This window comes from Musca autumnalis, unplaced genomic scaffold (genome assembly GCF_047663935.1).
Source record: "Musca autumnalis isolate F117 unplaced genomic scaffold, ASM4766393v1 scaffold_4, whole genome shotgun sequence".
Lineage (NCBI taxonomy): Eukaryota > Metazoa > Arthropoda > Insecta > Diptera > Muscidae > Musca > Musca autumnalis.
This window is the reverse complement of record NW_027411977.1, coordinates 48,566,260-48,593,516: the sequence shown is the minus strand read 5'-3', so window position 1 is coordinate 48,593,516 and position 27,257 is coordinate 48,566,260. Positions and strand designations below refer to the sequence as shown.

At 39.2% G+C, this 27,257-nt stretch overlaps 1 protein-coding gene across 6 annotated transcripts in view; it reads left to right on the top strand.

Annotated features, from left to right (window-relative positions):
* PAN3 (Poly(A) specific ribonuclease subunit PAN3) overlaps window positions 1-27,257 on the top strand; it is a 159,378-nt gene that overhangs the window by 30,120 nt on the left and 102,001 nt on the right. For 5 of the 6 annotated variants that reach the window (XM_073985697.1, XM_073985685.1, XM_073985687.1 and 2 more), the window contains exon 3: window positions 914-2,911. In XM_073985697.1, the coding sequence (XP_073841798.1) occupies window positions 2,878-2,911 (34 nt within the window). In that variant the 5' untranslated portion in view covers window positions 914-2,877. Of the gene's footprint in view, window positions 1-913; window positions 2,912-27,257 lie in introns of those variants that run through there. The other variant, XM_073985688.1, reaches the window with a different exon arrangement.

Here is a 27,257-nt window from a genome sequence, read left to right as displayed (position 1 = left end):
TCGGCACCCCACAACGTACGTACTTCAAATCATGGCTAATATTGCTTAAAATCGCTAAAGTTCCTTTCAAATTGAAACAATTTTTTTTTAATAAGCCTTTAAAGTATTTCTTTAGTATTTTTTATAATTTTTAGCTAAAAGTAATCGATAAAAATCAATGTTTATAACCCCATGCCGACTTCAGGCAAATTTTATATTTTTTTGTCCCTAAAGTCGGCATCAGCAAAAATTGCACAATTATAAATATTTTTTTAAAATTTATTTTTCTGAAGTGTTCTTTTAACTGTTCTCTACCTATATAACAAAAATGTTGTGGAAAATTTCTTCATTTTAAAATAATTACAGAGCTTATAAGGTTAACATCTCCACAATTTTTTTCTTAAGAAACATGCATTTTCGGTTGTGGTGAAAAATACTCACTGACAAAAACTTAAATTTCGATATAATAATTGGTCGTAGCTCAATGAAATTTTATATAAAGTTAGCTAACAATATTGTTGAAGAATTTTTAAGATTATTTTCCTATTTTGTTTTCTTAATTTTTAGTTATTTGAGTTCAAATTCAAAAGGTGCCGACTACTGGTACATGCCGACATTAGGTGCACTTACCCTAGTAATTCAGTGCGACCATGCCCTTGTTAAAATAATGAGTTAGTAGGGGGTTTTGTAAGTAGTTACGACTACCAAAAATTACTATTAAACCCATTATTTAGTAAGGATTTTTTTTGCTGGGTATAACTCCCTTTTTAGTGTGGAGGGTACACGGCAGACTACCTGTATACGACGACTTTAACACATCCCCACCTATTATTTTCAGTCTTGGCAACTCTAATTTCATTTTATGTATTTCCAATTATTCTTTAACGTGTTTATTCACATATTCATTGTCATGTTTTTATTCTTTCATTTTCAGCTCTATATTTACATCTTCCACTTTGACCAATTACATACAGTCAGCTGAAAACAAACGCGAAGCGAATTTCCATTAATCAAGAGGAGAAAAAACAACGCAAACAGAAAATGTGTGTAGTAACGAAAATTCAAAATAAAACCTAACAATAAAGTTAAGCTAATACTCCTCCACAAAACCGAACAACTCCCCCACAAATAAATAGCTGAGTGAGAGAGCGCCATCTATATATGATACGAAAGTGTTAAATGTGATAAACAAAATAAAACAGAGCCCGAGAGACAAAACAATAACAAAGTATAGTGCTTGTGAGATACCCAATTATGTAAAGAAAAGAAGATATTGGCTCAGAGAGAGAGAGAGAGAGAAAATTTGCAGCTGGAGAAAAGAGAGTGGAACCAAGTTTTGTTTTATTATTTTTGCTTTTGTTTTATTCTTATTGGGGATTCCTTCTTCTTTTACCCGTTTTGTTGTGTACCAACACTTCTCAAAACAAACATTGCAAAACAACGTCAGCATCGATGCAGCAGTAACAGAAGACGAAAGCCAGTATTGACGAAGAAGTAAGAAATAGCAACAACAGCAATAGGAAAACCCCTCTCCGAGTAACACCGCAGTCCCAACAAAACATCTGTTTCGACCTCTATGTAACTTTCTTTTTTTTTTGCTTTGTGTGGATTTGGATTTCCCTCCTTTTACGCTCTTGTACCTCTTTAGGAATTGTTTTGTTTGTTGCTCTGCTTGTGGATATCCCCAACATCCCCACCAACAACCTAATATTGGGTCGAGAGAAAGGAGAGCAAAATTGAATATAAACAAACAACAATAAAAAGTGTCGTGCCCCCCATTTGTTGATGTGGTTAGTAGAAGTCAACGACGAGTACACCACTTCTTGACTGACATGTGAGTGTGTGAAGGCAACTAACTGCACATACAGATAGTAGAACAAAATAAAACCATAAAGGCGTAAGAGGGCAGTCAGAGGCAGTTTTGGTGGCAGCAGCGGCAGCAACAACAATCACAACATCATCCATATCATAATTGCTGGAAATAAAAACAGAAAGGAGGTGCAACAGAAATAAACCATTGTGCAGCGATTATTGTCATATCAACTGTCAGTGGACCCTCCTTTTCCATTTCCAGCCACCTTCACTACTTAATGTTGTCTATTCACGCTCTTCTTCCAAACACTCAATTCATTGCTGTGTGGTGGTGTCGTCTGGTGTTATCGTTGTCCGATATTGAGATGAGTTGTTGATAGACTTCGCCACCAACCACTTCAGCAACGGTAACAAGAGCCCCTGCCTGATGCAGTGTTTTTGTTTTACACGATTTGCACGTTTTAATAGTCGACAACAACAACAACAAAGCTGTAGCAACAATCACAAGTAGCTCTGATTAAACGGACCGTAAAGAAGAAATCGCAACAAACATAAACAAAGCGCAACAACGCTGCAACTAAATGCACTTCACTTGGCCACCAGCAGCACCCATCGTTCGTCTTCACCACCATCATCATCTTCGGCATCAGTAGCAGTATCATCATCAGCATTTTTGCCATCAGTATCATCTGTGGCGGCCAACAGCAGCAGGAATAATAACATCTGCATTTGCAACAGTTTTCTAAAGAAATCACAAACAGAAAAAAAGAAAATCAAACAAACACATGCACAGCGCGACACACAAACAAACCTCTCTGGTCGAACGACGAAACGTCAAGCAAACCAACCGGCAAAGACTGTAAATTTCGTGCCGTTCTTCCCTTTCACACACCGCAGCAACAACTTGTGTAGGCAGACAAACGAGAAAAAAAATTAAAAACGAATGTAGCAAAAAAAAACAGGAATAAAAAGAAAACAAAAATACTATATATTAAAACAACCACAACAAGACGACGATAACAACAACAACATTATTCGCCAAAAGACAAAACGACGAAATAATAACAACAAAGTGATACTTGAAAAATGTCAACGTTCTTAAACAATTTCTTCCCGGCAGGTAAGTTAAACCAGATGTATTCTTTTATTCGTGTGCAAGTGAATGTGTGACGTGATAATGACGATGATGATCGTCATTATCATCATCATCATAGAAAAAATCAAAGGCATAAAGAATGCAACAATTCTGTTTGAAATTTTATATTTTCTTCGTTTCATGGTTTTTGCAAATTTTTATACCAAAAAATGTGCCTCATCGAAATATGTAATAGTTTTAGGCCCCAAGTATGTTTGGGCCAGTGCACGCATTATGGGCCCAATGACAGGTTTTTTGAGGCAACAAGTCACTGGAAGCAGCTGGAGCTTTCAAATGTCGTTCCGATGTTCATAATGAACATAAAAATACATCTGCATAACTTGGTAGGAATCGGTTCAGATATACCTAGATGTAGCTTTCATATATAAGTTTCATCCGATTTTATATTTAAAATGGCTTTAAAATTTGATGCAGGATCTACTTACTTAGCTGGCCCATAACAGAACATTTGTTCCATAAGCCGAACTAAGAAAATATCTCCAATTCTCTCTGTTTACTGCTTCTCTTTCTGGAATACCGCGCCTTTTCATCTCTTCATCCACTTGTTTGCTCCATCTAAGCTTAGACCTGCCAATTCTGCGTGCAGCGCCATGTGGCACATTCATATTTATACGCCTTTTTAGCGGGTTCATCATCGCTCATTCTTATGACATGGCCTACCGAACGCAATCGTTGCATCTCGATAGGTTTATCTATACTGATGTCGTTGTATAGCAGATACAGCTCGAGGTACATACGACTTCGATATTAACCGTCAACGCAAATTGGTCCATAGATCTTTCTAAGAATTTTTCTCTCAAACATACCAAGCACTACCTTTTCCTGCGGAAAAGACGTTTCTCCTCTCTCCTTTTCTCCCGATACCTCTCTCGTGTGCTACGGGTTGTAAAGTAGCCCTATATGCCTCATTTTTCTCTTCGGTAGCAGCACGACACTCCTGGTCATAACATGGATTCCTTGGTGGAGGTCTCTGGTATCCAAGTATGGATTTTGCGGCTGTTTGCATGGAGTGGGCAATATTTTGCCATTGTGCTGATATGTTATTGGGACGAGGATTGCTTTCATTCAGCAATTGTGTTTGCAGCTTACCGATGTCCAACTTCCGCGTTGTATCCGTTCGTGCTTTATTTGCAACGTTTTGACCGTTACGTACCTTTGCTGCAACAAGGTAGTGGTCCGAATCCATGTTTGCACCTCGAAACGATTATTGTTGTTTCAACCATATATTTTGTGTCAGGAACCATATGACACAATACATATGGTTGGACCAACAATATATATTTTCAGATTTTTAATATACACTATTTTGTTCTTAAAATATGATTGCTCCTACAATATCTCTTCTCTGTGTGTGTAGTTGGTGTGGCAAGCTTTTTTTTTTTTTGAGACTTTGGGCCACTATCTCAGGAAGTATGGACTTGCCTCCGGAAAAAATGCGCCTTCGTAACAGGACCCGCAAGAAAAAATTTTTGGAAAAAAATTCAAAATGATCCGAGATTAGCTGTTAAACTGCATTTTTCCCAAAATTTTGTGTGGGATGTACCCGACGAACAGGACCACCTGGTACATGACTAGATGAAATAATACGATGTGCAAACTTTGGGCCAATCAGAAACTCCCTGCTGAAGTTATCTTGCGGATTTGAATAACATTTCAAATCGATCCAAGAGGAACTCTCAACTTCGCATTTTCCAAATTTTTGTGTTGGAGGTACTCGTAGGAGTGGACCGATATAGTCCGTATTCGAACACGATCTATGACTGAAAGTAATATTAGCATACACAAAGTTATGACCAATTCGGGTACTCCCTTATAGAGTTATCCAATTGTCCGAAACTGATTTCGTCGAAGCATATGTTGGGTCGGAAACCATTAATTCGTGGAGGCACATTGTATCATTGTATCAACGCATATAATATCCTCCCTCGTTAGCATAAAGGCTGTGGGTGCAACCGTTAGCGAACTTGCATTTAAAAAAAAAATGCTCACATTGAAGCTATCCATATTTCAATAATTACACTTTCATGCCCTCTACATTTCAATAGTTAAAATTTTCATAGTTTTGTACCTTTGTCATTGTGAGTTTGTAAATATTCCAATTTCCCATTGTGATTGATTCATTGAATTTTAAAGTTAACTGACTAAATGCAACCATGTAAATAATTTAATATACGCCTCTTGTAAACCAACTCTGTACTAGACGTATTAGTCGCTTCTCATAACCAGTACCTAACTAGAAGACAATTTAATAAAGTCGCTCAGTTTGTGATCTACAATCTAACGCGTATCTGATGGTTAGATAAGATCAGAAGGAGTGGTCTCCATTCTAACATGTTATGTAACTATCAGATAAGATCAAAATTAGACAACTCGTCCATCCGGCAGCCTACATCAATTCTCGCCTGTGTTTTCCTGTACAAACGGAGCCACCAGATTGTTATACCATTTTATATTCGAAATGAGTCATAATTCGCCTTCTACTTTTTAGTATTTGTGTATTTGCCCAAATAAAACACAGATATTCAAAAAAAAAAAAAAAAAAAAAATGGTGAAACTTTGTTATATCGTAAAGTAGACAGAATGAAGTTATGTATGGAACAAGATATCGTGCAGATGGCCGCCGCGGCTTTGCTGGAATACATGCGATCTTTTAATGAAATTTTTAATGACCGTTTTACATAAATGCTGCGGTATTTCATTAATGCAGCGTCCAATTTCCTCTTTTAAGGCTTGAGTCGTCGTCGACTTATTCGCGTAAACCATCGACTTCAAAAAAACCCAAAAGAAAAAAATCTAAAGGTGTTAAATCGCACTATCTAGCCGGCAAATTCTGGTCTCCAAAACGCGAAATAACACGACCCGGAAATGGCTGATGCAGCAATTCATTCATTTCTTCAATTTTAGTCAAGAAAGAACTGGTTATTATTTCAGGATACCGAACACCATTGACTGTTTGCGCTTGACCTGCCTCATTTTCATAAAAAAAAATGGTCCAATGATTCCTGCAGCCCAAACACCACACCACACAGTGACACGTTGAACATGAATTTGCTTCTCGTGAATCACTCGAGGATTTTTCTCACCCCAAAAGCGACAATTCTGCCTATCGACGAAGCCATCAAGATGGAAGTCGGCCTCGTCACTGAAGATGATTTTATCGGCAAAATCAGCATTTTCATCCATTCCATTTTTACTAACCTCGTACCTTCTACAGCAAACAATAACAATTGTTCAAATGTCAAACAATGACACTTTGAATGGCGCCAAATTTAAAAATTGCGTCCCAGTTGGGACACCCTTTATATATAACTAGCAGACACTGGTCCGCGTCTCTGGCCCGTCTTAATGAGTTTTAATGACAACTTTTTATGGACTTTATGCTTGACAATTTAAAAATGGGTATTTTCTACCTTACTTCTTCGGTCCATTGTCAAACCGAGGAGGATTTTAAATTTATCAACTGATTTTGTCTGTAACCTTTCTTTTCTCTTACGGATTTTGTCAGATTTTTTCGCCCATTGATGCTGTTTAGGATTTATTATCGTTCATGTCCCCAGTCTTTATCCTAAAGCGATCTAATTATAAAAGTTAAAAAATGGCTAAGTCGAACTCTCCTGCTTATTGATGGACCGTTGAAGCTAACCATTTAAGGAAATTTGTAAACATATAGTTTTTCTTGATTGGGAGCGCAAACACTGTTGTCTCGAAAATTAATTTGCAAACCGATGCACTCATAAGTTTAGCAAATGCATATAGCGATTATAAAACAAATGACCCTCGGAATTCGTCTACACACATATATAGCATTTTGAACCACGGGACATTCCTGAAAATTTTCTGAAAATTGCATGAAATTAGGTTCCGTAGCTTTGGAAAAATAATGTATTGAAAGAGTACGCCCACTCTTTATCAGTTTTCAAGATATAACATATTTAAAAAGTGGGCGTGGTCCGGTATGGTGGCTCCAATTATATACTTAGGGTGCACACAACCCCATTGCCTCCCAAAATTTATGCTGAAACCGATATAATCATAAGTTTGGCTTATAGATATAGCTTTTAAAAGAAAGGCGTGGGGGTTTGCTGTAAATTTGATGTAAATCGGGTCAGTAGTATTGGAGATACCTATAACATATTTAAAATAAGTAAGCAAATGCTATAGTCGGACGGGGCCGACCATGTGATACCCTACACGACTACCCTGCAATTAGCTACTAGCATAACAAATAAACTTATTGTAAGAAATAACTTTGTGGATTCTACCGTGTCCTAAGACTCCACTTGTAGAGAAGTTGTTCATGGCTGAAATACTCAGGAAATATCGCCAATATTATTTAGGGTTATTTTGCAACCATTAAAAATTTTATGTTGCCTGGCCGGAAAAATTCATATTCAATTAAACGTCAGAAGGCTTTGGGTGCCTTCATCAAAATTAATATTACAAAAAAACTTTAACGACAGCTACACCGAGTACATTTTTCAAAAAGTGTCTAAGCGACCCCATGTTGCAATATATGTATAAAAATCCAATTGGACAGATAATACGCTGAGGCCCCGCGTAATTTGCAATAATGCCAGAACTGGGAATATCTCTGTCATGCTAGAGACAATTTGTAGCATGGGAAGAATCTGTGGTTCTCTACAAAAAACCCACTATATATTAAGGATTGTGTCCATTAGATGAAGCAGACACATTATCGCAATTTGCATCAGGGGATGCGTCGGTAGCTCTTTTTAAATATGTAGGTTACTTTGCCGGTATACGAGGGACACTAAAAAACGTTCTGGCCTACGCAACACACAGTGTCGCCAGGCGTCATTTGACATTTTTTGAAAGTTTCGAAAGTTTTTAGCCTAAGCGTACAGTGTGACGTGCGACCATGTGTTGGGTTGTTTTCAGTGGCTTGATTCAGACACCTCCAAAACATGGTTTTTGAACGCTTTTACAGCTTTTTCTGGAGATGAAAATTGTTGACCACTCCTTTTTTCCTTGATGTGCTGCAATCAAATGAAGTCATAGGATCCTTAGCCAGGGCTGTACGGCGCATGACCCATCAATTTCACGTTCTGTCCGGTCAAACAGGCGCTGGTTTGAATCGATTTGTGAGAGCTCGCATTCGATTTCTCTTGTTCGTTTTTCGAATTTCTCAGGAGACTTCAGGCAAACAAATTGTAGTGTAACACTCAGAATTAACCGTCCTACATATCTCATACTGTATAGTCGCCACACGGTCAGTATTACCGAAGAACCAGGGGATCATTTGCTTCGAAGGTCTTCATCCATGAACAACTTTCGTTGGATTTGGCTTGATTTAGAAGACCCAAACGGTCGATGCCTGTTTTGCTTCGGGCTCCTAAACATAGATCCAAGATTCGTCTATAACGATCTTATAAATTTCGCAATTTGTTTTGTTCGCAATTTCTTTGCACAAATACACAAAAGCCTTTTTTGGGCGATTGACCTCTTTTGCTGGATCTAGCGAGAAAAATCCATTTTTTCGTCCAGGAGGTGTTCATGCAATATCAAATGTTAGTTGTTGGAAGAAATGGCCAAGGACGCCTTTATCTCACGGTATATAATATGGCGATCAAGCATTATCCGTTCACGCACGCGTTAATTTTTTTCTGGCACAACGGCCGATTTTGGGCCACCCTCACGACCTTCGTGTTGTTGCGAGTGTCGGCCGTGATTGAATTCATTAAACCAGTTCATAGTGATATAGGGTGGCCCTTAATCGACATACAAGGTTTTAATTTAATCGATGCACTTTTACCGTGATAAACCACGTCAAAAGTTGTGAAAAAATATAGTACGAAAATGTTCACAAGTAAATTCCATTTTATGCAAAGTGATTTTTTCAAGTCACTGAGTACGCTTAGTCTTAAGCCTGTCAAACTTTCCAAAAAAAAAGTCAAATGACCCCTGGCGACACTGCGTGTTGCCTAGGCCAAAAGGTTTTTTAGTGCCCCTCGTATATATAACTAGCAGACACTGGTCCGCGTTGCTGGCCCGTCTTAATGAGTCTTTAGGGGACGTACCCGCCCACTCTGGAATTCAATAAAATATGTAGCCTGTTTTCGGGGGCCATCCCTGTACATTCCTTGACAAATGCAGGAAAATCGGTTCAGTAACTTTGGCAGAAAATATGAAAATTGAAAAAAGTGGGCGTTGTAAATGTTCTTTCCATAAAAACCTAAGGCATTTGGTTTTTATTCATAAAGATATGGCGTTTTTTAAACATGGCAAAGGGAAGTACCCCGCCCCCTTCGATATTCAAGGAAATATGCATCATATTTTCACCGGGGACCATATCTGTACATTCATTTTCAATTTCAGGTAAATATGTTCAGGAGTTTTGTAGATGTAACATATTTTAAAAAAAGTATGCCGTAAAAAGTAGGTAAGGTCGGAGACACAACCACAATTGTATCGCAAATTTATTTGCCATTTTTTCACGAGTACGTACAGACACTTAATGTATGTTCTCAAATAAATATATATATTTCTATGTTAGAAATAGGTTAGAAATTCTAACCTTAGATAGGACGTACCATCTATTTATCTATTTAATGTACTAGTTCACATTTACATTATTAAGTTAGCAAAATTTCAAAACATATGGCATTCCTCTCATAGTTTCACAGAGATTTCCTTGAACCCATTTAATCACATTTTGCTTACACAAAATACAAACTAGGTATTTCCATATAATTTTTGTGCTATTTTGCTTTACGGTGTCCTCTTTTCTTCTCATTCGTTGCTAATGGTTTTCCTGTATAAATATGTATTCAGTTTTTTGTCACGTTTTTTTTTTTGTTTTCGTGGAAAATGCACGAACTTGAATAGAATTTCCACATTAACCTTTATTTATTATGTATTTTTCCTACGGGGAAACTATGTCTACAAGGAAAATAGAAAAAAATACTTAGCTGTTGCTGGTTGGTTGGTTGATTGTTTTACAGACTATCTACCACTTCTCGGAAAACATCTCACGTTTCTTAATTATTTGCTACACACATTTATTTACCTTGTCTCTTTTGTTCTTAAACAGTTCGAATGTAAACTCTATGAAGGTTTATATAAATGTTCGCAATGTTGTCAATGTCTCCCAGTGTTACGATTTGTTCACATTTTCATTTTCTTGCAAATGTCAGCAACAGGTCGTATACCCAATTAGTTTCGCCTAAGTGATTCTATGGAAATTCCGAAGAAATTGGTATTGCACAGATTTATGTAAAAAAATACCTGGAAGATTAATTGGAACAAATGAATATCTTGTTGTTGTTGTAACAGTGTTTATTATTACGTTTGTATGTTCGTTCTTCCGTTCAATCTGGCTCTGGGTCTATCTCCAGTCCCAGGAAAGTGGCTGTTTCGATGGGATGTAACCACAGATCCACTGGAGTTAGATGAGTAGGTTTGGCTGGGCAGTTGAAAAGGTGTTTTGTGTCGTGCGTGCCCATGCCGCATACTGGGCAGATGTCTTGCACGGCGTGGTCGATTTCCGCCCAATAAGAATTTAGGCGACTGCAATATCCCGAGCGTAGTTGAGCCAAAACTACTCTAGTTTGTCGTGGCAGTTGACGCTCCTCAGCTGCGATAGATGGGGAATGTATTTCGAGGACTTTATTCACACTATATTTGCTTATGGCCTTAGCAACTGCATCCATGTGCATACTATTTAAACCTGCTTGATATGTCTGTTGATCTAGGGTTATCTCCTATAGTGTTGGACCCCCCTCTCTAGAGCATGAATATCCTTCCTGATATGCCTGAAAGTGTCGGGCCTAGCCAGCAGATGGTGATTGGGATGGCTCTAACGGTAACATCCAAGCAAGTACTGCAACCAAAGCATCTCATTGTGTTGCTTTACTGGAAGAATGTTTGCCTCCTCATGTAGATGGTCCGCTGAAGACTTGAGGAGGCACCCTGTTGCTGTTCTCAGGGCCGCATTCTGGCAGATTTGAATCCTTTTCCAATACATATCACATAATCCCGTGCACCAAATTGGCGCCGCATAGCTTACCACAGACCGACCTATTGCGTTATATGTGGTCAACTAGGTTTCTTCATCTGCACCCCAAGTGCTGCCGGCTAGGGACTTGAGGAGCTTGTTCCTACTTTTCAGTTTGTCGCAGATAGCTGTGGCGTGCGCGCACGCCTTGAAGGTAGTGTCGAATGTGACACCTACATTTTTGGGGCAGTTTGTGGTCGGAATTCTGCTACCGTCGGCCACGACATTCAATTCTGTTCCAAACTGCGCTGTCCATGTGGTGAACAGAGTGGCTGTTGATTGTGTGGCGGAAATCTGCATATTCTTCGAATGGAAAAAGGTGGTAAGATCGGTTAAATAGTTGTTCAGTGTTTCACAGATGTCATCAGGATAGGTACCTGACGCCAGGATCGTGCAATCATCCGCATACGCTACGATCACGATGCCGTCTGGAGGGGGCGGAATACAGGAGAGGTAGAGGTTAAACAGTTCCAGAGGTATCACCCCACCTTGGGGAACTCCCTGCTTCACTCTAAAGAGTTTGGACTTCTGGTGTTCAGACATATAATTGACTATCCAACGTTTCAAGCTTGGCGGTAGGGTTGTCTGCTCAATGTCCTCAAACAGCGTGGAGTGCCTGACTGTATCAAAGGCTTTTGATAAGTCAAGCGCCACCATCACTGTTCTATCCCACGGCCGTCTGTGGTTGAGTCCTTGGCAAATATATGTGGTAATGGCGTGTAGCACAGCACGACAACTGATAGCTATTTCTGATACTGGGGAGGACTAAGGGTCTTTGCTACGGGCAACAAAGCGTAATCGACCTGTAGGATTCACTTTTGCTGGCATCCTTGCCGGGCTTCCGTAGTGGGACCACCCTGCCTATTTTCCAGACTTCGGGAACAATAAGGGTTGATAGCGGCAAGTTGAGAACTTTAGTGAGATACTCCACTCATCCGGCTCATCCAGCTGATTCAGCATTACCATGGAGATTCCATCAGGGCCCAACGCTTTGGATGATTAAGCGTTCCTGATGGCATTGACAACATCATCCATTGTAAACTGTGGTGGTTCCCCCTCAGCAAGAAGAGATCTGATGCGACATAATACTCTTCTTTCCGCCCTGTCACTCTCGGGGAGCTCGACAAACTGTCGATTGAAATAACTTGCGCACCTGTTCGGCTCAGTCAACGCAACGTCGCCAAACGTGACTGAGGTCCTATCTTCCCTTCTACCAGGTTTGAGAATGACTTAACCGTTGCCTACAATTCACCTATACCGGCTCCAATGTGGCAACTCTTCAGATGATATAACCACTTGTTCCGCTTATGCTGGCAGACCAGCCTGTTAACTTCCAGTGTCAGCTCCCTGACTCTGGGGTCATTGGGGTTGGTTCGACGAAGCTCATCACGCTCATTTGCTAATCCCGTTGCCTCTGCTGGGAAGTTTGGTCTTACTTCGGGTATTCGACCAACAGGGATATGGCGAGCGGCTGCAGCAGTCATGATGTCTCGGAACGTCCTTTCCGCTACCCGAACATCAGAAGGATTGGGCGGTGATTCGTGAACTCTCTGAAACCCGGTCAATCAGCTTTCTTATGATTGACTAATGTGCGGCGTTCAGAGGTAATGAAATCGGGTGTTATGCTCATGGAGACAATTACGGGGAGATGGTCTGATCCAAGGGAAATGACGGGTTGCCAGGTAACGTCATTTATCAGAGCAGATGACACGATGGTTATGTCTGGCGAGCTGTGACACTCTCCTCTAATTCTGGTAGGGGCGTCCTCATTGACGGTGCAAAACGTAGAGCTGTCAATCTGCTCAGCCAGCGCTGCACCTCTGTGGTCGTTTCCGAGAGCCCAATGCCACATCTCATGATGCACATTAAATTCCCCCCATGACCAGACGATTATGACCTTCCAAAAAGCGGGCTAATGTTAGGCACGTAATCTGAGATACAGCTATTTCTCGGCGGGATGTATACGTTCAGCAACTCTATCTCGGCAGTTCCACACCTGACTGCTACCCCCCATACATTCCATGTACGGGTCGTTAGAGACAGGCTCAAGCGAGATAGGTCTGTATTGGACAGACTGGTGCAATAGGAAAGTTAATCCCCCACCTCCACTTCTGGTGCGATCCTTCCATCGCAACGTTGTAAGCTACAGTTGTTGTTGAGCTTGGTTTCTTGCACCGCAGCGACCTTGATATTCCTCCGACTCATAAAATCTACTATTTCCTCGATCTTACCTCGGAGTCAATTGCAATTAAATTGCAAAAAGGATGCATTTTCCGGGCTGCATGTGCGGTTGTTGTCGAGGGGACTGCTGGGGATTTTCATAATCAGACAACGAGTGAGTTTCGTAATCCGATGACAGCTCACTGGGGACTGTATTCACACAGCATGCAGCAACATAGTCCCTAACGTAGTCCCTCACGCGGACAAGTCCAGAGCAATAAGACACAAAGAGTTCTGTTAACGCTTTTGCTAACAGCGCGTTAGCAGAGCACTGTTAATGTTAACAGATCTATACAAAAATGGTTTTCTTTGTAAAAAAAATATCATGTTTAGGGTATTAACGGCTTCTATAGAATAGTACTCTTTCAGAGTCTTCCATACAATAGAAGAACTCCGTAGGAGGCTTCTATAGCAAATAAGACCTCCTTAGGGGGCTTCTCTAGAATAGAAGACCTCCGTAGGAGGCTTCTATAGAATAGAAGACCTCAGTAGGAGGCTTCTATAGAATAGAAGACCTCAGTAGGAGGCTTCTATAGAATATAAGACCTCCGTAGGAGGCTTCTATAGAAAAGAAGACATCCGTAGAATAGAAGACCTCCGTAGGAGGCTTCTATAAAACAGAAGACCTCTGTAGGAGGCTTCTATAAAATAGAAGACCTCCGTAGGAGGCTTCTATAGAATAGAAGACCTCCTTAGGAGGCTTCTATAGCAAAGAAGACCTCCTTAGGGGGCTTTCTAGAATAGAAGATCTCCTTAGGTGGCTCCTATAGCAAAAAAGACCACCTTAGGGGGCTTCTCTAGAATAGCAGATCTCCTTAGGTGGCTTCTATAGCAAAAAAGTCTTCCTTAGGGGGCTTCTCTAGAATAGAAGATATCCTTAGGGGGCTTCTCTAGAATAGAAGATCTCCTTAGGTGGCTCCTGTAGCAAAAAAGACCTCCTTAGGAGGCTTCTCTAGAATAGAAGATCTCCTTAGGTGGCTTCTATAGCAAAAAGGACTTCCTTAGGGGGCTTCTCTAGAAGATATATATATATATATATATACATATATATATATTCTATATTCTATAGAAGACCTCCGTAGGAGGCTTCTATAGATTTATTGGGGAAAAGAATTTTGTTTGCATAGCCGGTATTCGATTCTATATCGTCCATAGATGAAAGTTGCAACTCACACAAGCTGTGCAGTGCAGTCAGAATATTTTCAGAGCTGTTAAGTCCTTCTGTGATGTCCGGGAAAAATATGTTGGTATACCCTTATATTGTTCTTTCGTATTATTCCCCTCTGGTTTGTATTCTGTTGTGATTCTGTCTACACTTCTTGTACTTGTTTCTTTTCCCCTCCTTTTTGATAATTTTTCATGTTCTTGTACATGTCACACAATTTGCCTTGTAACATAGTTTGGGGGAGAACTGGTTTCAAGTTGAATGTGGAGTTGTAAAAAGGTAACAAAACAAGCATCAGCTGAAGATTGTTTTGAACAACAAAAGAGGCCACAAAAAAGTTGCTGCAACAAACGTAAACACAGAGGCAAAGAAACTGGTACGAATATAACGAATCAAAAAAAAAAAAAAAAAAAACCAAAAGAAAAGAAATCGATCAAGAAAAATACCAAACGTACAATCAAGACTTTATTGAGAATATGCATTTCTTTCTCTGTCGCGCTTGAGAGGAAATCAAAGAGAGGTCAGGGTGCTGGCAAAAGTTGCAGGCGCAGCAAAGAACAACCATTTCCGGTTTTATAGTGTTTTGAAATTCAATTTGTTCCCCATTTGTTTACCTCAGTTTAGGTATTCGTCCGTAACGTAAACAAAAAACCTGAAATGCAATGAAACTGGATTTGGAGTAAGAACTGTCGGGATAGATTTAGACAATGTTTGGACAAATGGTGGCAAAAGTTAAGCTTTGGTTGGTGAAAGAAATGGTTTTGAAAGGTGATAACAAAAAAGAACTTGAAAAAACTGGTTTTTAGATTTAAAAATTCTTTTTTTTCTGGGCATTTATAGGAAAACTGTAAATGTTGTTTACAACCACGAAAGACATTTCTTGAAGTTTAATAACAATAAGAAGATAGCTGCATGAAGGAAAGAGATACCTCCATTTTTTCATACACCCATAGTACTCGTATATCATTTTGTTGATAACATTTTTTTTTTAATTTTTTAGTTTTCCTCTTAAAAATTGCATTACAAAAAGACTTGATTTACCTACAAATCCAATCATGCATATATTATTGTTTCCTTTGTTGATTTCTGTATAACATTTAGCCAGCCACACATATTTACATATCCAAATAAATATTTATGCATTACAAGAATCAATGCAAGAGAAAAATAAATGGAAAACTTTTCCCAAAGACTACCTTTGAATTTTGCTTACAAAGAAAATAAAAATTTTATTGTGTATGCAAAATTGAAAATCCCTAACAAAAAAAGGAGAATAGTTAGTTACCCACCTTTGAATCACTTAGTTTTTCATTTTCAAAACGAAAACGTAAACAACAAAAATGTATTCCGAAAAAAACCCAACTTTCAATAACATTTATTTGGGTGAATTCAATCGAGATGGTAATATGCTTCAGGCTAAGCAGAGAATTCAATTTGCTAAAGTGAATCTAAAATTAAAACCTTTGGCAAAACCAAAAACAAAAAAACATAATGATCAATGAAATGCATCTAGCTTAAAGGATACGTATTTTCACAAACTACATGAACGTACCAAACACTGGCAGTAGAGATTTCACACGATAAGGAATATGGTCTCCTATGGAGAAGTCTTCTATGGAGGCCTACTATTCTTCTATTCTATAGAAGCAGGTTCCTGTGAATGTCTTCTATTCTATAGAAGCATCCTATGAAGGTCTTCTATTCTATAGAAGCCTTCTATGGGGGTCTTCTATTATCTAGAAGCCTCCTATGGAAGTCTTCTATTTTATAGAAGCTTCCTATGGTGGTCTTCCATTCTATGGGAGCCTCTTGTAGAGGTCTTATAGTCTGGGGAAACCTCCTATGGAGGTCTTCTATTCTATAGAAGCTTCCTATGGAGGTCTTCTATTCTATAGAAGCCTCCTATGGAGGTCTTCTATTCTATAGAAGCCTCATATGGAGGTCTGCTATTCTATAGAAGCCTCCTATGGAGGTCTGCTATTCTATAGAAGAGTCCTATGGAGGTCTTCTATCCTATAGAAGCATCCTATGGAGGTCTTCTATTCTATAGAAGCCTCCTATGGAGGTTTTCTATTCTATAGAAGCCTCCTATGGAGGTTTTCTATTCTATAGAAGCCTCCTATGGAGGTTTTCTATTCTATAGAAGCCTCCTATGGATGTCTTCTATTCTATAGAAGCCTTCTATGGAGGTCTTCTATTTTATTGAAGCCTCCTATAGAAGCATCCTATGGAGGTCTTCTATTCCATAGAAGCATCCTATGGAGGTCTTCTATTCTATAGAAGCATCCTATGGAGGTCTTCTATTCTATAGAATCCTCCTATGGAGGTCTTCTATTCTATAGAAGCCTCCTATGGATGTCTTCTATTCTATAGAAGCCTCCTATGGAGGTCTTCTATTTTATAGAAGCCTCCTATGGAGGTCTTCTATTTTATAGAAGCCTCCTATGGAGGTCTTCTATTTTATAGAAGCTTCCTATGGAGGTCTTCTATTCTATGGGAGCCTCTTGTAGAGGTCTTATAGTCTGGGGAAACCTCCTATGGAGGTCTTCTATTCTATAGAAGCCTTCTTGGTGGTATTCTATTCTATAGAAGCCTCCTATGGAGGTCTTCTATTCTATGAAAGCCTCTTGTAGAGGTCTTATATTCTGCGGAAACCTCCTATGGAGGTCTTCTATTCTATAGAAGCATCCTATGGCTGTCTTCTATTCTATAGAAGCCTCCTATGGAGGTCTTCTATTCTATAGAAGCCTCCTATGGAGGTCTTCTATTCTATAGAAGCCTCCTATGGAGGTCTTCTATTCTATAGAAGCCTCCTATGGAGGTCTTCTATTCTATAGAAGCCTCCTATGGAGGTCTTCTATTCTATAGAAGCCTCCTATGGAGGTCTTCTATTCTATAGAAGCCTCCTATGGAGGTCTTCTATTCTATAGAAGCCTCCTATGGAGGTATTCTATTCTATAGAAGTCTCCTATGGAAGTCTTCTATTCTATAAAAGCTTCCTATGGAGGTCTTACATTCTATAGAAGTCTTCTATTCTATAGAAGTCTCCTATGGATGGAAATCTTCTATTCTATAGAAGCCTCATATGAATGTCTTCTATTCTATAGAAGCCACCTATGGAGGTCTTCTATTCTATGGAAGCCTCCTATGGCGGTCTTCTATTCTATAGAATCCTCCTATTGAGGTATTCTATTCTGTAGAAGCCTCCTTTGAAGGTCTTCTATTCTTCAAAAGCCTCCCACGGAGGTCTTCTATTCTATAGAAAACTCCCATGGAGGTCTTCTATTCTATAGAAGCCTCCTATGGAGATCTTCTATTCTATGGAAGCCTCTCGTAGAGGTATTATAGTCTGCGTAAACCTCATATGGAAGCCTCCTAAGGAGGTCTTCTATTCTATAGAAGTCTCCTAAGCAGGTTTTCTATTTCATAGAAGCCTCCTAAGGAGGTCTTCTATTCTATAGAAGCCTCCTATGCAGGTCTACTATTCCATAGAAGCCTCCTATGGAGGAAGTCTTATATTCTATAGAAGCCTCTTATGAAGGTCTTCTATTCTATAGAAGCCTCCTAAGGAGGTCTTCTATTCTGTAGGAACCTCCTATGAAGGTCTTCTATAGAAGCCTCCTATGGAGATCTTCTATTCTATAGAAGCCTCCTATGGAGGTATCCTATTCTATATAAGCCTCCTATGGAGATCTTCTATTCTATAAAAGCCTCCTATGGTGGTCTCTTATTCTATATAAGCCTCCTATGAAGGTCTTCTTTTCTATAGAATCCTCCTATGGATGTCTTATATTCTATAGAAGCCTCCTATGGATGTCTTATATTCTATAGAAGCCTCCTGTGGAGGAGGTCATCTATTCTATAGAAGCTTCAAATGGAGGTATTCTATTCTATAGAAGCTTCCTATGGAAGGAAGTCTTCTATTCTATAGAAGCTTCCTATGGAAGGAAGTCTTCTATTCTATAGAAGCTTCCTATGGAGGTCTTCTATTCTATAGAAGCCTCCTATGGAGGTCTTCTATTCTATAGAAGCCTCCTATGGAGGTCTTCTATTCTATAGAAGCCTCCTATGGAGGTCTTCTATTCTATAGAAGCCTCCTATAGAGGTCTTCTATTCTATAGAAGCCTCATATGGAGGTCTTCTATTCTATAGAAGCCTCCTATAGAGGTCTTCTATGCTATAGAAGCCTTCTATTGAGGTCTTCTATGCTATAGAAGCCTCCTATGGAGGTCTTCTATTCTATAGAAGCCTCCTATGGAGGTCTTCTATTCTATAGAAGCCTCCTATGGAGGTCTTCTATTCTATAGAAGCCTCCTATGGAGGTCTTCTATTCTATAGAAGCCTCCTATGGAGGTCTTCTATTCTATAGAAGCCTCCTATGGAGGTCTGCTATTCTATAGAAGTGTTCTATGCAGGTCTTCTATTTTATAGAAGCCTCCTATGGAGGTATTCTATTCTACAGAAGCCTCCTATGGAGTTCTTCTATTCTATTGAAGCCTCTAATGGAGGTCTTCTATTCTATAGAAGCCTCCTATGGAGTTCTTCTATTCTCTAGAAGCCTCTTATGGAGGTCTTCTATTCTGTAGGAACCTCCTATGGAGGTCTTCTATAGAAACCTCCTATGGAGATCTTCTATTCTATAAAAGCCTCCTATGGTGGTCTCCTATTCTATATAAGCCTCCTATGAAGGTCTTCTATTCTATAGAAGCCTCCTATGGAGGTCTTCTATTCTATAGAAGCCTCCTATGGAGGTCTTCTATTCTATAGAAGCCTCCTATGGAGGTCTATTCTATAGAAGCATCCTATGGAGGTCAGCTATTCTATAGAAGCCTCCTATGGAGGTCTTCTATTTTGTAGAAGCCTCCTCTGGAGGTCTTCTATTTTATAGAAGCCTCCTCTGGAGGTCTTCTATTTTATAGAAGCCTCCTATGGAGGTGTTCTATTCTATAGAAGCCTCCTATGGAGGTCTTCTATTTTATAGAAGCCTCCTATGGAGGTCTTCTATTTTATAGAAGCCTCCTATGGAGGTCTTCAATTCCGTAAAAGCCTGCCATGGAGGTCTTCTATTCTATAGATGCCTTCTACGTTATAGAAGCTTCCTGTGGAGGCCTTCTATCATATCGGAATTCTCCTACGGAGGCCTTCTATACCATAGAAATCTCTTACGGAGGCCTTATATCCCATCTAATTCTCCTACCAACGTCTTCTATCCTATTGAAGTCACCTGGGGAAGTCTTCTATCCAAAAGAAGACTCCTACGAACCCCTCTATCCTATCGAAGTCTTCTACTACTGAGTTCTTATTTTCTATAGAGCAAAGGAGCGCTTTTATTCTTTATTCTATTGAAATGTCCTACGGAGACATTTTATTGTACAGAAGTCTAGGACTGAGGCCTTGTAGCCCTTCTATTTAGAAGCATCCTACGGAGGTCGTCTATTCTATGGAAGCCTCCTATGGAGGTCTTCTATTCTATGGAAGCCTCCTATGGAGATCTCCTACGAAGGTTATATAATCTAATCGTCTGTCATATATTCTTTTTCTGAAGAAGCCTCCTAGAAAGGCCTTCTATTCTGCAGAAACCTCCTATTGTTGTCTTCCATTCCATAAAGGGGGATTTTCTGTACTGTATTATATGGACGCCTACTATTCTATAGAAGCCTCCTAATTAGTCCCTAATTCCATAAAATCCTCGTATGGAGGCATTCTCTTCTATAAAAGCTTCCTAAGGAAGCATTATTTCTATAAAATCCTCCTAAAGAGGCCTTTATTCTATAAAAGCCTCCTAAGAAGTCCTTCTATATTTAGGTCTTTTCCATAGAAGCATGCTAAAGATGTTCTCTATTTTGAGGAATAGGAGATATTATATTCTGTAGAAGCCTCCTATGTAGGTTATTTATTCTGTAAAAACTTCTTAGGAAGGTCTACTGTTATATTTAGGAGCCTCATATGAATGCAGGTCGTCTATTGTCTATAGAAAACTCTATGGCAACCATTTTGTTTTGCTGGGATATGCTTAAATACCCACCCACTTATTTACAACAATAACCTATCCCAACTTGTCCACAATTGGGTGGACACTTATTCAACATCTTTATGTGAGCGAACAAGTATGTATGTGTGTTGGTTTTGTGTTAGCACTCAATTCACTACCAACATTCCGTGAGCTTTTTTAATGCCTTTTAACCTTTTGGTCACCCAATAGCGCCGTTTGCAAGAATATATTTATATGGATGGATATTCCGTACATAGATGTATATCTACAATACGTACGTTACGTATGTATGTGTATAGTATATGACGTCCGTGTGTCTGCAATTACTCCGACAACGTGCCTTAATTTAGTTTACAATTCCCTCCGAGCGTTTAAAAGCTTAACGACCTCCTTTTTCCACATTTACATTAAAATAAAAGGATTTTCCCAGAATTCTCTTTTTTCCTTGCTTTCTGTTGACATGGGTCGTGGGGGTAAGAACAAGCAAAGTGTGTGGTAAATGTTGTTGGGAAATGAATGAAAATGCAAAGGTTAATTTTGTTTGCTTGGCTTATAACGAGCTAAGCCGTGAGTGTCATGTGTCGAGAGTGTTATATTTAATTGGGTATTTAATTGTGAAAGTGGTTTTGAAGAAATGTACTACACGCAGAGAAAGTATGTGGTGGAAGGAATCATACGTAAAGAGAATAACGGGACAGAAAGTATAATATAATATCGGCAACTAAATGATTGCTCTGTTCTGTTGACAATTTGTTCCTTAATAAATTTGTGCAGACAATTATTTCAAAATATAATTTCTTTGTACACTACATTTTTTCTCTGAGTGTACAGTGTACACATAACAAAGTATTTTATTTTCCACTTATTTAATTCACAACACAAAATTAACGCTTTCAAAATGAATTTGCTCTCGTTATTTTTTGAAAACCTACTACTTGTTCGCCGCAGCCTGTGCGAGTTCATCTATGGACGATATAGAATCGCATACCGGCAAGGCAACCAAAATTCTTTTTTCCAATAATTATTTATTAGGGGAATTTCAGATATTGTGCCCCTTTTGGGCGTATGAACATTCCGACAAAAATATATATTTTTGGTACCTAATGGTATGGATCATTTCAGTTGGTCACCATTTATACGGTGGAGGTTTTGGACCAGTATGAGTTGCACCCATATGGGTTTTTTACACCTTTCGGGCCATTTTCTCAGGAAGTATGGACTAGCCCCTGAAAAAACTTGTACCGTCATCAGATTATGAAACTCCCTCGTCGTCGGATTACGAAACTTCCCCGCATTCCACTCGACAGCAATCGCACACGCAGCATTTAAAACCAGCCGTTGTCCCAATCCCAGAAAATGCATCTTTTTGCACCGGACTCCGACGTAAAATCGAGGAAATAGTGGATTTCATGAGTCGGAAGAATGTCAAGGCCGCGGCGGTCCAAGAAACCAGGCTCAACAACAACTGTAGTTTACAACGTGCTAACGAAGGATCGCACCAGAAGTGGAGAATTAGTTTTCCTATTGCACCAGTCTATCCAATACAGACCGTGACATCATCACTGCCGCAGCAGCTCTATATCCCTGCTGGTCGAATACCCGAAGTAAGACAAAACTTCCCAGCAGGCGACGGGATTAAAAATGAACGTGATGAGCTTCGTCGAGCCAACCCCAATGACCCCAGAGTCAGGGAGCTGACACTGGAAGTTAACAGGCTGGTCGGCGAGCATAAGCGGAACATGTGGTCAAATCATCATCAACGTGTGTTCAAATCCCAGCCGGGCTCGGCCGGTTTTTTATTTTTTTTTATTTTGTTTTCATTTTTCTTCTGACATATTTATTATATACTATTTTTTTTTAAACGTCTACCCTAAAATATGTGGGTTATCAAAATCACTGATATAGATTAATGTCAAACCCCCATCATCTCATTCACCTAAATACCTACTTTTATAATTATAATGCTAATTAATATCTAAAAGTAAACACTCACACACACATCCATTCCATTACTATGTATGTGCACATGAACTAAATAAAGACATTTTACACTCCCCATACACACATAAGTTATTAAAATGGCACGTGTTCATTACATACCTAAATATATGTAGTTTGAAATAATTTTCTGTAAATCCTTAAAATACACATTTGCCTTTTTGACATTTTTAATCTCCCCAAAGTAGGTGGTAATGATTTTTGTTTGTAAATAGTGTGGTACACCATCGACTACATGTTTAAACTATTTTATATCATAACGGCTCGAGAAGGGTGATAATGGAAAATGTTCATTTATATAATGTTTTCATTAATCAGGTGTCTACAGGGTTCACAGGGGTATGATGCGAATAATCATCTGACAGAACAGTTTACATTTATTAACAAGTAATGTAGTAATGTAGTTAACAAGTAATGTAGTAATGTAGCATCAGTTTTGGATGAATATGAACAATATCGGCTAATGTTTTGGTATAGCCCCCTTATAGCGGCACCTTCCGATCTTCGGTATTTCGGATATTTAAGCCACATTTTCCTACTAAATTAGCTGTAATTAGGTACTTAGGGTTCTTAGTGGTCACAAAACATATCCACCAAAAATCATGGACCTGGGTCCACGTTTGGGTATAGCCTCCATATAACGGTACCTTCCGATTTTCGGTATTTTGAGGATTTAAGCTAAATTTTCCGAAAATCGATTATTTCGCCTGCAATAATTAATAATTTAGTATCCTTTATGCCTAAAAGATGTGATTGTGTCATCCAGAATAGAGGATAAGCAACGAAATATTGATTTCAATAGTTTTTGCTGTACCTCAAATGGGGGGGTGCTTTAGTTTTGTCCGCTTATATTTGCGACCTAAAATGTTTTTTGAATTTTAACTTTTGTTTATTAAATTCTGATCTCCTTATTTTTGTATGTTTCAATTATAAAGATATAAATAAATAAAAAGAAAAATAAAAAATAAATTTATAATTTAGTTTTCATAAAAAAATTATCATTTCACAAAAATTTACTGAAGGGGTGCTTTAGTTTTGGCCGATACTGTATATATAAAATTAACGGTTTTGGAGATACGGTGCGAAATGTATAAAAATTGTGGTATTTTTGCATATATTTTGAAATTTGAGGCAATAAATGTAGTTTTTCGTGTTCATTATTTCTCCAAATATTGTATTCTTGTCCTTATCTACAAATTTGCTTCAAAGGTCAGAAGAAGATTCGCATTGGTTTCAGAGATATAGCCCCGAATTTCTTTAAAAAGTCAATATTTAACCATGTTTAGATGGGGCCATAAAATCCGAGCTGGATCTGACACAACAAAACCCAACTAGGTGTTCTTGTAGTTTAGGTCTGTACTTTCAAAAAATCCTCAGTTCGAATTGTTTGCACAATATCACCTTAAAAATGTTGCACAGTGTAATAACTACGTCGGTTCTAACCACCGGATTCACTTGAAAAAAACGACTGTCACCTCAACAATTATTATTAATTATTACGGAGGTCTTCAATTCTATATAAACATCCTACGGAGGTCTTCTATTCTATAGAAGCCTCCAAAGGAGGTCTTCTATTCTATAGAAGCCTCCAAAGGAGGTCTTCTATTCTATAGAAGCCTCCTACGAAGGTCTTCTATTTTATAGAAGCCTCCTACGGAGGTCTTCTATTCTATAGAAGCCTCCTACGGAGGTCTTCTATTCTATAGATGCCTCCAACGGAGGTCTTCTATTCTATAGAAGCCTCCAACGGAGGTCTTCTATTCTATAGAAGCCTCCAACGCAGGTCTTCTATTCTATAGAAGCCTCCAACGGAGGTCTTCTATACTATAGAAGCCTCCAACGGAGGTCTTCTATTCTATAGAAGCCTCCTGCGGAGGTCTTCTATTCTATAGAAGCCTCCTACGGAAGTCTTCTATTCTATAGAAGCCTCCAACGGAAGTCTGATATTCTATAGAAGCCTCCTACGGAGATCTTCTATTCTGTATAAGCCTCCTACGGAGGTCTTCTATTCTATAGAAGCCTCCAACGGAGGTCTTCTATTCTATAGAAGCCTCCAACAGAGGTCTTCTATTCTATAGAAGCCTCCAACAGAGGTCTTCTATTCTCCAACGAAGGTCTTCTATTCTATAGAAGCCTCCAACGGAGGTCTTCTATTGTATAGATGCCTCCAACGGAGGTCTTCTATTTTATAGAAGCCTCCAACGGAGGTCTTCTATTCTATAGAAGCCTCCAACGAAGGTCTTCTATTCTATAGAAGCCTCCAACGAAGGTCTTCTATTCCATAGAAGCCTCCTACGGAGGTATTCTATTCTATAGAAGCCTCCTACGGATTTCTTCTATTCTATAGAAGCCTCCTACGGATTTCTTCTATTTTATAGAAGCCTCCTACGGATTTCTTCTATTCTATAGAAGCCTCCTACGGAGGTCTTCCGTTCTATAGAAGCCTCCTACGGAGGTCTTCCGTTCTATAGAAGCCTCCTACGGAGGTCTTCCGTTCTATAGAAGCCTCCTACGGAGGTCTTCTATTTTTTAGAAGCCTCCTACGGATTTCTTCTATTTTATAGAAGCCTCCTACGGATTTCTTCTATTCTATAGAAGCCTCCTACGGAGGTCTTCCGTTCTATAGAAGCCTCCTACTGAGGTCTTCCGTTCTATAGAAGCCTCCTACGGAGGTCTTCTATTTTTTAGAAGCCTCCTATGGAGTTCTTCTATGCTATAAAAGCCTCCTACGGAGATCTTCTATTCTATAGAAGCCTTCTACGGAGGTCTTCTATTCTATAGAAGCCTCCTACGGAGGTCTTCTATTCTATAGAAGCCTCCTACGGAGGTCTTCTATTCTATAGAAGCCTCCTACGGAGGTCTTCTATTCTATAGAAGCCTCCTACGGAGGTCTTCTATTCTATAGAAGCCTCCTACGGAGGTCTTTTATTCTATAGAAGCCTCCTTCTTCTATTCTATAGAGCGGCAATATTTCTCGGGATGTCAGATCCTATTCTATACAAGCCTCCTACCGAAGTCTTCTATTCTATAGAAGCCTCCTACGGAAGTCTTCTATTCTATAGAAGTCTTCTACGGAGGTCTTCTATTCTATAGAAGTCTCCTACGGAGGTCTTCTATTCTATAGAAGTCTCCTACGGAGGTCTTCTATTCTATAGAAGCCTCCTACGGAGGTCTTCTATTCTATAGAAGCCTCCTACGGAGGTCTTCTATTCTGTAGAAGCCTCCTACGCACGTCTTCTATTCTATAGAAGCCTCCTACGGAGGTCTTCTATTCTATAGAAGCCTCCTACGGAGGTCTTCTATTATATAGAAGCCTCCTACGGAGGTCTTCTATTATATAGAAACCTCCTACGGAGGTCTTCTATTATATAGAAGGTCTTCTATTCTATAGAAGCCTCCTACGCACGTCTTCTATTCTATAGAAGCCTCCTACGGAGGTCTTCTATTCTATAGAAGCCTCCTACGGAGGTCTTCTATTCTATAGAAGCCTCCTACGGAGGTCTTCTATTATATAGAAGGTCTTCTATTCTATAGAAGCCTCCTACGCACGTCTTCTATTCTATAGAAGCCTCCTACGGAGGTCTTCTATTCTATAGAAGCCTCCTACGGAGGTCTTCTATTCTATAGAAGCCTCCTACGGAGGTCTTCTATTCTATAGAAGCCTCCTACGGAGGTCTTCTATTCTATAGAAGCCTCCTACGGAGGTCTTCTATTCTATAGAAGCCTCCTACCGAAGTCTTCTATTCTATGGAAGCCTCCTACGGAAGACTTCTATTTTATAGAAGGCTCCTACGGAGGTCTTATATTCTATAGAAGGTCTTCTATTCTATAGAAGCCCCCTGCGGAGTTCTTCTATTCTATAGAAGCATCGTACGGAGCTCTTCTATTCTGTAGAAGCCTCCTACGGAGCTCTTCTATTCTATAGAAGCCTCCTACGGAGCTCTTCTATTCTATAGAAGCCTCCTACGGAGCTCTTCTATTCTATAGAAGCCTCCTACGGAGCTCTTCTATTCTATAGAAGCCTCCTACGGAGCTCTTCTATTCTATAGAAGCCTCCTACGGAGCTCTTCTATTCTATAGAAGCCTCCTACGGAGCTCTTCTATTCTATAGAAGCCTCCTACTGAGGTCTTCTATTCTATAGAAGCCTCCTACTGAGGTCTTCTATTCTATAGAAGCCTCCTATGGAGGTCTCTATAGAAGCCTCCTATGGAGGTCTCTATAGAAGCCTCCTGCAAAGGTCTTATTTTCTATAGAAGCCTCCTATGAAGGTCTATATAGAAGCCTCCTGCGAAGGTCTTATATTCTATAGAAACCTCCTGCGGTGGTCTTCTATTCCATAGAAGCTTTCTACTACGGAGGTCTTCTATTCTATAGAAGCTACCTACGGAGTTCTTCTATTCGATATCGGATATTGATTCCAGTTGTGAAATTCTGTAAAAAAAAATTTGGTTACCGACAAAAATCGGTAAAATAAGAATTTTAAAAGTTATGGACACTTAAAAATTTCTTCTTGCCGACGATTGTCGGTAATTCTGTCGTTAACTAGTTACAGAATCGCTCTACTGATATAAGTTTTTTATATCTTGAGAGCTTCTTGTGAGGTACTTTTCATTACCCCGTACTTGCTTGTTACCCGAATTTACATTTTAAGATGCCCCAAAATTTTCGATAACAGATATTGAATTCGGATATGGACTTTATTTAGTATGAAAGTTACTTGATATACCTTTCATTTTTCGTTACATATTCGTTTGGTCCCAGGTTTTATATTTTCGAACTGTGGGCCTCACTGTTTATTTTTAAATTCTGTTATCAAAGCTCTGTTAATAACATAAGCATTCAACTTTAATTATATATTTTCACGCCCGTCTTCTTTTTTCACGACTCTATTTAAACCGCTTCTAATAAGTAGTAAAGTGA